Here is a 14677-nt window from a genome sequence, read left to right on the forward strand (position 1 = left end):
TGTATTACATTTTGTATTAGATTTGCAAAATAAAAATAGCAAAAATAATAACCCTTGTTCTCTAGTTAGCTTCTAGTAAAGTAATCTTTAGTATTTTAAGGCAGTTCCCACACAGACCTCATACTTCCATTAAAACAAAGATGCTGTTTTTCTGATAGAAAAGTGAATAATACATGCAGGATTTCAAAATAGTTAGATATTATATATAACATATAGAATAGTATAGTTGTGGAAACTGGACTTGGGAAGTAGATTTGGGCTCTGGGTCCCAGCTCTGTCTTTCATGGGCTGTCTAATCCTTACCAAATGACCTAACCTCTCAGAGTCAATATTAATAAAACATAGGTAACTTCTGTACCATAAGATTATATTTGGTATCAAATAAGGTATATTATGTGAAACTGTTTTTGTAACATGTAAAGGACAATATTTGTAATAAGTTCGTGTCTGCCAGGGCTGCCATAACAAAATACGAGAGACAGGGTGGCCTAAACAACAGAAATCTTTACAGTCTGGAGGCTGGAGGGCTAAAATCAAGATGATGGCAGGTTTGGTTTCTCCTGAGGCCGCTCCCTTTGGTTTGCAGGTGGCCACCTTGCTGTGTCCTCATGTGGCTTTTTCTCTGTGCACACATCCCTGGTGTAAATTTGGGGTAGGGGGCAATTCAGTTCCTAACAGTTGGTAATGTTTAGCTCTCCTGAGGAGCTCACCTCCTCGATAGCCTTTTTTTTTTTAATATGATACTTTAATGATGTATAATTTACTTGAAATAAAATACAGAAATATTCAGCTTAATGACTTTATATGTATATGTACACCCGTATGTACATGCCTCTGAGATCAGCATTTCCATCATCCCAGAAAGTTCCGTCATGTTCCTTTTCAGTCATTACCACCACTACTATTCTGATGCCTATCGCCACAGAATAATTTTTTCTGATTTTGAATTTTATATAAATAGATCCATACAGTATATACTGGTTGATCCTGGTTCATTTTGGTGCATCATAAAGTTACTATGATTCATCTGTGTTCTTACATCTATCAGCAGTTTGGTGCTTTTTTTTTTCCTTTTTCTTTTTGTGGGGTAGGGGAAGGGAGGCATGTGGTAATTCATAGTATAAATATGCTGCAATTTGTTTATTCTCCAGTTGATGGCAATTTAGGTTATTTCCAGTGTGTGACTGTTATAATAAAAGTACATCAGCATTCTTACACAAGTCTTTTTATGTACATACACTCTCATCTCTTGAATATATTCTTAGGAGTGAAATTGCTAGGTAATAGGTATATATACAACTCCAAGTAGTCATTGGAACATCATTCTCTATCCATCCAGTACGTATTAAACTTTGGTTTATATTAACAGTTATATCCTTTTATGCAAGCAGAGGTCATCCATATTAATGTGTATCACATATTAACTAGCAGTTGAGATACATCCTACTCATTAAACTAAATTGTAGTCTCATCTGGAGATTATGATATGTTTTATGTGTTACTGAGAACTAAGAACATGGTAGAAATTCTCAGTTGTATTATGAGGAATCATAATAAAACCAGAAATATTCTTTTTTCTTTAATTTTTCCAGTATTTATTTGGGTTTTTTATTTGTTTCAAAATTTAATATATTTTAAACTTTTAATTTAAGGGCCTTGGAAAAACTATTCAAGCCATTGCATTCCTGGCATACCTGTATCAGGAGGGTAATAAAGGTCCTCATCTGATCGTTGTTCCAGCGTCAACTATAGGTTTGTACTACTGTGGACAGTCATGCTTGACTGAATAAGTGTTTTATATTGGGAGAAGAAAAACTGTGTGTATGTGCAGTTTCTTAGTTTGGGGAGGTGAATATCAAGTTCTGTGGTCTCCTTACACTTCTCCCCCCTTTGTGAATGTATATGTGTGTGTGATTGTACTGGATAGTCTTTTTAAAGAAAATAACTCCAGTATAAGTCAATTTATACAGCTTATAAGTTATTATAGATCAAATACCCTTTGATAAGATCATTTGTTTTATAATATTTTAAAATTATTTTAAAATTATTTAATTTAATTTCAGATAAATTAAATGTTTTTAAATTTATAATTAAACATTTATTGAGAAAGTATGCAGTTCATATCCACTTAGATTACTGTTTCATTCTTGCTTGATCGGAGTAAGAGAATGTTTGTACGTATGAACATAACCAAAAAAGAAATCACTTTTTAAGTTAGAAATTAATAATCAACTATAAATAGAATATTTGGCCCTCTGCTCTTCATTGATTTCTCAAAATCTCAAAGTCATTTTAATCATCAGGAATAAAATTGTGAAGGGTCTGTGATTTTTAAAAAACATTTTGTATTATTTAATAAAAGAAAATTTCTTGATAGAACTTGTCAAACTTTAGTGTTCATTTCATTACACACATATACCCTGTTGTAGCAGATGCGAGTAATATCTCTTTTGTTTCATAGATAACTGGTTAAGGGAAGTTAATTTATGGTGCCCCACTTTAAAGGTACTCTGTTACTATGGTAAGAATGTCATTTTGCTTTTAGCTTTGGAAATTTCTTTAAAACTTTAACATACAGTAAAGTACAATAAATACAATCAATACGTGTGTATCATTTTTAAATTCTAGGTTCTCAAGAAGAACGTAAACAGATTAGATATAACATTCATAGTAAATATGAAGAATATAATGTAATTGTGACCACGTAAGTATTAAAAAAAATTATGTTTAGAAATATTAGTAGTAAAATGAAGAAAAGTATATGCTAAGAACTATGCAACAAAAGTAATGGAATGACTTATGTTGAAGATTCAGGATTTTTCAGTTTGGTGTATAATTACTATGATAGCAGTTTTTTTGCTAGTTCTGTAAGAGATCATGATTAAAAGATTTCATCCAAAATTCATCTTTTCTTAATAAAGTGGACTCCATTTTCATATATAGATAGTCTTCTACTGCCGGCTGCTCTTAACTATTATTTCTTGGATTCACTCTACTAGTTTAATGCAGTGATATTATAGTCTTAACAGAAATATCTTAGCTTCGTGTCCTTTTTTTCCGTGCTTCTTAAAATAACAACAGTTCATAAATTGGCAAAGTGTATAACACTTGCAGATTACATATAAATTATACCCAAACTGGCCTCTTCCTAGATGTGTAGAAGTTGTCTAATTACATTATAACATATAAATTGTCTTTTAACTATAAATTGCCACTTTTGTAACCTAATTACATGTATATCAATAATTACTGGCTATAAGTACATCATTATTTCTTTGAATACCAACTGTGTCTAGTGGTATCTTTTAGGTAGTGGCTATTAGAAGTTTATCAGTAAAAATAATTTTAGAAAATATTACATCTCACCTGAGTCCACACTCTTAAAGGTATAACCTTAGAGATTGTTTTTCCTTTTGGTGACAGGTATAATTGTGCAATCAGCAGTTCTGATGACCGTAGTCTGTTTCGTCGGCTGAAACTTAATTATGCAATTTTTGATGAGGGGCATATGCTGAAGAACATGGGCTCCATCCGCTACCAGCACCTTATGACAATTAATGTAAGGGTGTTCTGTGAATTTTTCCAATTATGATGAAATTTTGAATTATGTATTTCAATGTATATACTACTTTATATCAGGGAACAGCAAACTTTTTCTGTAAAGGACCAGATAAGTGAACAGTTCATGCTTTGTGGCCATTCAGCTATTGTCACTTCTTCTTTTCTTTCTCTCTTTTCTTTTTTTAACAACCTTTAAAAATTTAAAAGCCGTTCTCAGTTCATGAGCTTCAACTTGCCGACCTTTGTTCTATAAGATAAAGTTTATGAATACAGATACAATCTATCTTCTTTCATTACTTCATAAAAGTAATATGAGAACATCAGTTATCTACTTATAAAATGAGAGTATTAGTTTTACACATTGTACCTTAAAGTACATGGATGATAATTTTTATAAATTACTTACCTTTCAACAGAATGTTACATTACTAATAATAGTTTTAATTTCTTTTTCTCCTCACTGAGTGGTATAGACAAGAAGGATGTGGCTCTTAAAAAAAAAACCACTAATCTAAAATTTACTGTTCACAGGCAAATAACCGTTTGCTGCTCACAGGCACACCTGTGCAGAATAATCTGTTAGAACTCATGTCGCTATTGAATTTTGTTATGCCACACATGTTCAGTAGTAGCACCAGTGAAATACGAAGAATGTTTTCTTCTAAGACAGTAAGCATAAATTCATATTTTCTCTCAAATATGTTACTTTGTGTTTTACCTGGGCCACTTTCCTATTTTGTCTTTTTTTCTTGTTTTTGTGGTACATACGTGCTATGAAATAACTTTTAAGTAGTTGATATCCCTATACTTGGATGAGTTGGGAAGTCATCTGAAATACAATGGGAACTAAATAGGTGACTTCTATAATCAGTGTCTAAAAGTTTTGGTTTTTATTATTCTAATTTTTTGAAGAATGACAATTTTAAATTATTGGATGGCTCAGATATATAATATGTGGGGAAAGTTTGATTACTATGTCTTCATTAAAAATCAGCATTTCTTTATAGGTAAACTATAGAACTGGGCAAAAGTAGAATATCTAGAAGATTCCTATATTAGGAAATATATTTTGAAATAAAACTCTGTAAATACAAAAGTAACAATTTTTGAAAGTCACGGTAAAGAAATACTCTTTAGAAGAAAATCTGATTAATATTCTCCCTATTGCTTAGAAAAAGTAGTCTTCAAGAACTCTCAAATTTTCCTTATAGCATTGTTTATTAGATTCTTACTCTCTCTCTCAAATCACATGTGTTTTACAAGAATTCTATGTGATAATCTTCCACTGCAAACTAACTGCCTCTCTAATTTCTCACTAACACATTCCCTCCCGCTTGATGGTCTAGCAGATCATAGCGTATGGCGGACTCCTTTACATCACAGAATAAAATTTCACTTCTCCAAAATAACAGGAACTGTCACATTTCTTGAGATGATATGATTTGCATCACCTGCACTAGCTTTCTTTTCGGGCCATTTTCAACACATAAACACAAGTTTTTTACTGTCTGTCTCTCTCTTCCTCCTTTCCTCTCTCTTCCCCTTCACCCCTACCTGCTTAAACACACACCTTTTTTTCATGAAGGTTATCTATGTAATCAGTAACGACTTATCAGCTTATTACTTCTGAACACCATCCTAGTTCAGTTTAATTTCATTACCTATGCAGAGTTCACAATTACATGTCACAAAGCCTCAAAATAAATATGAAGCTTTAAGAAGTAGATTATAGCCCAGAATTCAAATATGAAGTTTCATCTCGAATGAAATTGAGTTTCTGTGGGAAATAACTACAGATGGTAGTGAGGGAGATTTTCAGGTTGTGTAATGTTATTGTGATCATTTAAATGAATAATTTAAAAGGACATGTTCTTATTTTACTTAGAAATCTGCAGATGAGCAAAGTATATATGAAAAGGAGAGAATAGCACATGCAAAACAAATTATAAAACCATTTATTCTCAGAAGAGTAAAAGAAGAGGTAACCGTTATCTGCATATTTTTTATTATGATTGCTTTTTTAAAATATCTTTTCCTCTTTATTTGAATTTATTTGCTTTAACTGTTTTCCTTTCTCAGGTTCTCAAGCAACTACCCCCAAAGAAAGATCGAATTGAGCTGTGTGCAATGTCAGAGAAGCAGGAGCAACTCTATTTGGGTCTTTTCAACAGATTGAAAAAATCTATCAATAACATGGGTATAACTTGATTTTCACGATTTTATGTGAAAAAATAATCCTGTACTGGGGCTGCATTTTGTTTACTTATATGATAGTGAGATTTGCTCATTTTTTTAAGTTAGTTGGAATTTGAAGAAATAATTATTAAACTTCTTGTTGCACTGAGATGTATTTTAACAAACAGCTGTCAGCTTGGTTATTTGTTTTGTTTTGTTTTTTAATGTGTACTTTTTGGATCACAGAAAAAAACACAGAAATGTGCAATGTCATGATGCAATTGAGAAAAATGGCCAATCATCCTTTATTACATCGCCAGTATTACACAGCTGAAAAACTCAAGGAAATGTCTCAGCTTATGCTAAAGGTAAGAATTTCACATTTTGCTAGCACTAGTCTTTATTAACAGTGTTAAACATGAGGTTCATTGTCAGTCTAAAAATCAGACTGTTGAACCTAATGAGCATATTAACCCTTTAACCACATATTAAGGAAAACATTTTTAAGACAAAGCTCAAAATAATTTTGGAGACATAAGAGCCAATGAGGAGTGACAGTCTACCTCAGGAGCAATAGAACAGTGGCTGTTTTTCCAAGTAAAGTTTTTTTCTAACATGGCCACGCCCTTTTGTTTCTGTATTGACTGCTTTCTCAATATAAAGGCAGAGTTGTGTAGCTGTAAAACAGATCATTTTTGCTTACAGAGCCTAAAAATATTTGCTAAATGGCCCTTCACAGAAAAAGTTTGCCAGCTTCTGATCTAGACTTCTATAGAGCACTTCATTTATTTATTTTTCACCCAAAAGATCCTTCAGAATATATGTCCTGGGTAGTGAGTCATTTTTCTCCATTTTTTTTTTAATTTTGTTTCTTCTTTATTGAATTTTGTCAGTAGTCTTAGCCGTTACCCTCTATTTTTGTCTCATTCTCCCATAGCACCTGCTTGTATTTCTCCTTATAGATCTTTGTGTTTAAAGCAACCATTTGCTTTGTAAATGTTTTTTAAAACTTACAGAGATTTTCAGACATATATAAGTAGGGAGAATTGTATAATGAAATTTTCTGCCCGCATAACCTTCACCCCTTTTCTACAGTTATCATCTGCAATGTTACTGCTCTTGTTTCATCTAGAACTCTCCCCAGAACAATTTTGGATCAAATGTTAGACATTATTTCATCTGTAAATTTTTCAGTATGTTATTTCTAAGACAATAAGAACTCCCCTCCCCTTTATTGTACCTAAAAAATAAATATTAATTTCCTTTGCTGTATCTGTTGCACTAAAATATTTTATGATTGAGATAGTTTATCAGATGTGAACAATTTTATCAGATTGTTCTGATTTTGGTATAAATTACCTTCATTTTGAAGTGTATATTATTTTGTTTTGTTTTGAGGAACCTACACATTGTGAGGCTAACCCTGACCTGATCTTTGAAGATATGGAAGTTATGACAGACTTCGAATTACATGTACTTTGTAAACAGTATCGACACATTAATAATTTCCAATTAGACATGGACTTGATTTTAGATTCTGGAAAATTTCGAGTTTTAGGATGCATCTTGTCTGAATTGAAACAGAAGGTACTAAAGAAGAATGCTCCTCCTTTTGTGTCTTCCCAATTAGTTACATTTCTTTAAAACAGTTCTGGCATGATTTGATTTTCTTAAAGCTTTAGTCTATGTCTGTTCTACAGTCTTATAGAAACTAGCATTTTGAGCATTTTTTGGATATATTTGGGCATATTTCCTGAATACTTTTCCTCCATTTAATAGAATTTAGTAGAATACATCTATATTGATGTTTTTAAAAAATAATCTTGTCAATATTTCATAGGTGACAATCTGTATTACTTCAAAATTAGTATTTGAAGATACTTTGTAAAGTAAACTAATACTACAACTTATATGTGAATTAGCTTAAATTTGTAAGATCACAATCCAAATAGTACTGTTTGTAGCTATTCCCAAATATTCTAAAAAATCAAAACTGAAAATTAAATTTTAGGTCTGAAGTTTAGAAGATAATTTACTTATATATAATCTAAAATAAGAAATTTATTTTAGCTATGATTACTTGATTTTTTTAAATTAAAGAAGCAATTTTTCATTAGATAACTTTTTAATGTATCTAATTAATGTATGTATTTCCACAGGGTGATAGAGTTGTATTATTTAGCCAATTTACCATGATGCTGGATATTTTAGAGGTTCTCTTAAAACATCATCAGCATAGGTACCTCAGATTAGATGGAAAGACTCAGATATCTGAAAGGTTGGTATACTTTACTTTAGTTTCAGAAAATCTCTCCACTTTACCCTCAAAACAGATTACATGTTAGAGTTTTAAATGTCTAGAGTATTTGATAGAATTGTATTGCTTTGAGTCTTATGTTTGGTTATTTTAAGTTATTCATTACCTTAAGATGAGAAAACTTTAATTTTCATCTGAATTACATACAAATATATTTTGAAACAGCTGCTAAAATTATATGTATATCAATGTTTTCCCCTTTAAAAATCATTCTAAGTCTAAAGCATTTTATCTTTCAACCAAGATTATTTTAAAATCTTGGGCTTTTTATATTTTAAGGGTAATTGAATAAGTTTAGGTTTTTTTGTTTTTTTTTTAATCCCCAAAGGTTAAAAAGATTGGGGGGTGGGGGAGGAATGCTTTTTTTAGTATGTTTAAACTGCATTATATCTTTGGTTTTTTTTTTTATCAGCCAGAGTAAAATTTTTTTCCTGCATTAAAATAAGAATAGAAGTCATGCTAAAGATTATACACCAATATAGTTTGACACTGAGATTCTTAGTTCATCAGGTACATTGTCTATGAGTTGTAGCTGATAGACTCTGAAAAGGTTAAGATTCAAAAGCCATATGCAGACTTTAGAAAAGCCAGAAGTCACTAAACAAAGTACAAAATAGTTCTTTAGGGATTAATCAAATCTGAATAGTTAAAAGTAAGAATCAATAGGGAGATAAATGGTATAGAAAAAAGTTGGTGAATTGGGTAGGTCTTTTCAATAAAACAGCTGCAGGAAAAATAAATAATGCCATGAGCATGTATTTACATCTTCAAGTTTATTTTCCATGTGATGTGATTGTTTTCAGTTTTAATTATATACCTTTTTGTGAGATTTAACCCAGTATATTATTTTACAGGATTCATCTAATTGACGAGTTTAACACCGATATGGATATCTTTGTGTTTCTGCTGTCAACAAAAGCTGGTGGCCTAGGAATAAACCTGACTTCAGCTAATGTTGTTATACTGCATGATATTGACTGTAATCCTTACAATGACAAACAAGCAGAAGATAGATGCCATAGAGTGGGCCAGACTAAGTAAGTATTTGCAGTTGAAATTCTTTTTTATTGTTTTTGTTTTGGGGTTGGGGGGTAATTAGGTTTCTTTATGTATTTTTTTAATCAATTTTTTATTTTATTTTATTTTTTAGTGGAGGTACTAAGGCATTGAACCCAGAACCTTGTGCATGCTAAGCATGCACTCTACTGCTGAGCTGTACTCTCCCTTGACATACATTTTTAATCGAATGCCAGTTTAATTTGCATAGAATATTGGAATATGGTCTGTCAGATAATCCTGCCCTTAGGTTTTATATTTTCAGCAAAACATGGCTTCTACTGTATTTTATACCAATGGTGTTGAATATGAACCCCACTAAGTAACCTGTTCAAATTCTAGTAATTAAAACAAAATAACCTCCCACCTCCCAGTCCAAATAGTTCTGCAGCTGGTGAAAATGAAATATTACCAATGGTGCAGCCCCTTTGAAAAGGATTAGAAATTGAAAAAACTTGCTTGTTAGACCATGTAAGACCCAAATAGACTTGGTAATAATGCATACTATTGTTACCTTGTTACCTTTAGGATTATGTGAGTTATAGATAGTTTAGGTGAAGGTTAAATTAGACATTGGTCACAAGACATTAAAAGGTGACAATACCTATAATTCAGCTCTTATTTTCACATGTAAGCAGACAACCAGTGTTTTCTTCGTAGAGTATTTTACTGTATTTCCAAAAGACATTGATATGTTATTTATAAACCAAATGTTTATCAGTACTTATTGTGGAACTAAAACCTTCCATGTAATCTGTATACTTTTCTACACCTTCTTTTTGTACTAAATTATTTCATGGAACTTGATAAGCAAAGCATATTCCTTTTTAAAATGGAATACCTACCTGAACCCCAAACTGTTTGTTGTAATACAATTTTACCAGTAATTTTTAAAGACTAAATATCTTTTTCTCATCTCTTGCATCAATAGGAAAGGATATTTTAAAGTGATGTACTCAGAAAATGTCAATCTCAAGTAGTTTGAATGAAAAGAGAATTTAAATTTATAGATATAGTTGTTATACAATTTTCAAATTATTCTTATTGGTGATGAATGTAGTTTATATATATCAAATAATTTTTTATTAAGTAACCAATGAACATATCTTGTTTTCTTTAGAGAAGTACTAGTTATAAAATTAATAAGCCTGGGGACGATTGAAGAATCCATGCTAAAAATTAATCAACAGAAATTGAAACTAGAACAAGACATGACCACAGTAGATGAAGGTAAGTTGTTTGTAAGCATAAACTTTAATATTTATTTATATGGAAAGACATCAAATTAGCAAAGGGATAATAACAAGGGTGGTCTTAGTCCTCAACTGGCCTGCAATTTAATAGCACAGAAGAGGATAGGCATACTTATTTCAAATGTGCTACAATAACTAAGTTCATTTTGCCACAACTGACATAAATAGTTTGATTTTGAAAATGTCTGTCTCTTCCATTCCTTATCTCTGACATAAAAACACCCCAGAAATTAAAATTGGATCTGTAACTTTATCCACAATTTTATGATGTACTTGCTATATAAGTAGTATTTATGAATCCAAAGATTTAAAATACATGGCATAATATTAACTTACTAAGAACTCTTTAACATTTACATTAATTTCATTTCGACTAGCAATTAATTGTGCCAGAGTGTAATAAAATGCATTTATTCAAAAATTTCGTAATTTCAGATTGAAGCAGTTGGGTACTAACAAGAAAGAACCATCAAGTGAAGGAACTCTTTCCACTCCATGTTTTTTTTCCTTTTTTTTTTCTTTTTTTTAAGCTTTTGGTGGGGGGTAATTAGGTTTATCTTTTTTTTTTTTTTAATGGAAGTACTGGGGATTGAACCCAGGACCTCTTGCATGCTACGCTCGTGCTCTACCACTGAGCTGTACCCTTCCCCAACTCCATCTTTTTGAAGAGAGTAATTTTTAAAGTATTAAAAGTTAAATTTTTTTATTTAAATATTTTTGAAAAGATAATATGTTCATATAGTTCAAAATTCCTAAGATACAAAAAGGCAAACAAAATCCCCCTTCCCACGCTATTACCTGGCTTCCCCATAAAAGTGACACATTAGGGTTTTTTTCAGTGTGTGACCAGTTATTTTATGCAGATGAAAGTAAGTATATGTATTCTTTCTCTGTTTTACACAAGTTAACATGCAGTCTTCTTCATCTTGCTTTTTTATTTAATATTAAATTGGGATTTCAATTTAAAATTGAATCTGTTTTCAAGTCTGTGGACAAACTTGGAGGCAAGCATGTCAGTGAATTCCCTGAGAATTTTTGCAGTATGTGTTCCTATGCATGCTTTTTACTGAAAGGAAAAGAGTAGATGAAAGTAGCCTCACAAGTTTAGTTTATAACTGAGGTCTGTGTGTGTGAACGAAAGAGAGAGGGAGAGAGACACCTGGATAAGTGTCTAGATTCTGGGGTCTCATTTAACTGGGAAAGAAAAAAAGAGTCAATGATTGTATCTTTGGACTGAAAATAAGGGTGTAGGTGAAATGATTTCTGTTTGGTTGGAACGAAGGAGTTTTGTTGTCTTCATTGTCACTATTCAGTTTGTTACATGAATGTTTTTATTTAGCGAACCTGAGGAGTAAACGTGTGCTGTATGACTAGGATATGATCCAGACGGTCTAGATCTGCGTATCTCTGTGTATCTGTGTATCAGATCAGCGGCATAACCTGTAGGTGCTGTGCTGGCAGTGTAAAGATGAGCTCGAGGGACGTAACCCTAATACAGATAGGGATTTGGGAAGGGTTTTAGCAGGAAGTGACACTGAATCACACTGGGCCTTGAAAGCTGATTAAGAATTCACAAAAGTAGGGAAAATTTGAGAGAAAAAAATTATTTCATAAGATATTTCTATCAAACTTTTGACACCACTTTCTGACCTGCAGGTGACGAAGGGAGTATGCCAGCAGATATAGCCACATTACTAAAAACGTCAATGGGCCTGTGAAATAAAGAATTGTTAAATCCTAACTGATGAGGAAATACCAACTTGGTGCACTCAAGGACATTTACATTATGATGACCGTGGGGTTTATGAACATTTATAACTTTTTATAAATTCCATATTACATTTCTCATAGTATGGACAACTTTTTTGCCACTAACTGAATTCTTCAGATGCTTACATGTGAAATTAAAAAAAAAAAAAGGCCACAAATAGGTAGTCCTGAAGATGTTGAATAATCATTTTACAAAAAAAACAGTTTTCTGAATGGGGATTAGTTGGTGACTGTTTGTAACAAATATGCTAATGCTTTAGAAATGTCAGTATTTTTGTAATTATTTCTACCTCCAAATATATATATATATATTGTCTTTCACTGGATAATGTGTGTAGATTTTTACATGTGCCTTATTTGACAATGCTTATGTCTTGTTTTTGCTTGTCTCATTTGAAGTTTTTTTTATTATGTTTAAGGATGCAGCTGTATAGATTATATAGCTTTCATTTTATTGCTATTTGAAACAGATGTTCACCACTGTCAACAAGAACTCAACCTGAATTTAAGGTGGCATTCCATATACTAACACCCCCAGGTCCTCCCAAGTACTTCTGTTAGAACGAATTTGTTTGGGTAGGCACTAAGTTGTTTTCCAGTGAATAGTAAGTAATTAAAGAAGCCTTTATCTTGCTCAATGGATTAATTCCTTCTGTTCATTTCCCAACTGCACTAACTGTGCTTATTACTCTGCCTATTCTTGTGCATGTTTTCATTGATTTCCCTCTCCTGGCTTTTGCTTCTCTTGAAACTGTTGCCCAGTCATTTTTGCTCCAGTTCTCTTTACTCTCTAAACAGTATATTCCTGCCACGTCTCCAACAGCAGCAAAATGTTTGTGACTTTTTTCTAACCTGGCAGAACAGATTAACAAGCTGTTTCACTTCAAAGCAGACTGAATGTGACTTCGTATTAAGGCAGCATTAGGTACTGCATGGAAATAGATCATTAACTTTAAATTCTTATCAAAATATAATTTACCAGTTTCCAGAGTTTCCAGTACAGGACCTCCTAAAGAGAGAGCCATTGTTCAATTCCAATTCAGTGTGGGTGACAAAGTGAAATTTAGAAGTAAAGTTGTCTACTTAATACTTAACTCTTTATTAAATCTTTCTTTAAATTTTTGCCTGTCAGTCTATATTGCTGTTTTTATTATACATCAGTTTCTTTGTATAACTTGTGAGTTTCATGTGTTTTGTTTTATTATGTAAATATCATTATAAATAAACTTATTTATAAATCAAAGATTTGTTAATTGTTAGAGATTATACTTTCAAGGCATCTTGACTTCTTGAGTTTCTAAGGTAATATAATCCTCTGGCATTAGAAGGTTAGTGAAGCTCTCTTACAGTGTTTCTTCAGATATTATAGACTCTGAAAACTCACAACTCAGTAGACTTACCAATTTTGAAAATATACTGAACATACTGGTTCTCCCAGTAATGCTCTATTATGTTTTGGGCTTAATAAAAATATTTGTGATCATAAGTTGTATTTTCACACCCGTTTTTAATAGTTTCTAACCCTCCCTCCCTTTACCCTTAAAAATACATTATATTGAATACAGATGAGATGATATTGTGTGCTTAATATCATCCGTTTCTCAGTAAACTGGAACTTAATAGTTTGGATGTGTTCTCATTAGTCCCTTTATTGGACTGATGTCTCTAAACATCACAATAATCCATTATCAGTAAAGAGAGCATATGAAGCCACAGTTGTTGGAGTAATATCTTGGCCAACTGAAGCAACTTTTATTTTTTAATACAAGTCACACAGAGACAGAGGACATATGTGTTTTTATAACTGTATTCCTGACCCTGTAGACTTGTAACTTTATACTAGTAGGTATCTATGTTGAAACATTAATGTTGTTCCTAGTTGTTGGTGTTATTGTGTAGTGGTTAGATAGGAATATTAGGAGATTGGATTATATTATATTATATTATATTATGTATTATAATATATATTATATTACATTACATTATATTGGATAATGTGACATTAAGCAAAAGACACTTAAATGGTCCATAAAATTTAAAAATTGATTCTTTTAACTCTTCTTAAAGGTACTTTTTTTTCCTGATTGTAAGTATAATATGCAATTCAACTTCTCTGATTTATTCATTCTCTCTCACACCTGCTTACTTGCTCATCGAGGGGATATTAAATTTAGGTACAGGATAGGGTAATGGAGTGTGTTGTTCTTCAGTGGAAAAAGATGACCTGAAAGTTATGATGATGCTATGATTGAAATATTTCCTTATGAAACCTGCTGTGGTTGCATTTTATATTTGAATTAGGATTTGTGTAAACAAGCGGGAATGATTATCTTATTTTTATAATTTAAATAAGCATTTAATTATTCACTGTTACTAAATTCTATTTTCATTAAGGCTTGCCAGAATGTAATTATGTGGAGGAAAAAGAACATGCATAAGAGGGAAGAAATGTTTCTACCTCATTATCTAGCGTATTATTTGAATTTATTTTGTGAAAGGTAATTTTTTCTTTAGTTGTCTTGATGACAGATTGAGTACTTTGCAG

At 31.7% G+C, this 14677-nt stretch overlaps 1 protein-coding gene across 5 annotated transcripts in view; it reads left to right on the plus strand.

Annotated features, from left to right (window-relative positions):
* SMARCAD1 (SWI/SNF-related, matrix-associated actin-dependent regulator of chromatin, subfamily a, containing DEAD/H box 1) overlaps positions 1 to 13375 on the plus strand; it is a 72355-nt gene extending 58980 nt beyond the window's left edge. For all 5 annotated transcript variants that reach the window (XM_014565665.2, XM_014565664.2, XM_014565663.2 and 2 more), the window contains 13 exons: positions 1653 to 1752; positions 2462 to 2521; positions 2629 to 2704; positions 3424 to 3559; positions 4093 to 4230; positions 5447 to 5542; positions 5641 to 5758; positions 5983 to 6104; positions 7135 to 7323; positions 7896 to 8014; positions 8908 to 9090; positions 10230 to 10339; positions 12019 to 13375. In XM_014565665.2, the coding sequence (XP_014421151.1) occupies positions 1653 to 1752; positions 2462 to 2521; positions 2629 to 2704; positions 3424 to 3559; positions 4093 to 4230; positions 5447 to 5542; positions 5641 to 5758; positions 5983 to 6104; positions 7135 to 7323; positions 7896 to 8014; positions 8908 to 9090; positions 10230 to 10339; positions 12019 to 12080 (1509 nt within the window). In that variant the 3' untranslated portion in view covers positions 12081 to 13375. The remainder of the gene's footprint in view (positions 1 to 1652; positions 1753 to 2461; positions 2522 to 2628; positions 2705 to 3423; positions 3560 to 4092; positions 4231 to 5446; positions 5543 to 5640; positions 5759 to 5982; positions 6105 to 7134; positions 7324 to 7895; positions 8015 to 8907; positions 9091 to 10229; positions 10340 to 12018) is intronic.
* The last annotated feature ends 1302 nt before the right edge of the window (positions 13376 to 14677 follow it).

Source organism: Camelus ferus, chromosome 2 (assembly GCF_009834535.1).
Source record: "Camelus ferus isolate YT-003-E chromosome 2, BCGSAC_Cfer_1.0, whole genome shotgun sequence".
In the NCBI taxonomy this organism is placed as follows: Eukaryota; Metazoa; Chordata; class Mammalia; order Artiodactyla; family Camelidae; genus Camelus; species Camelus ferus.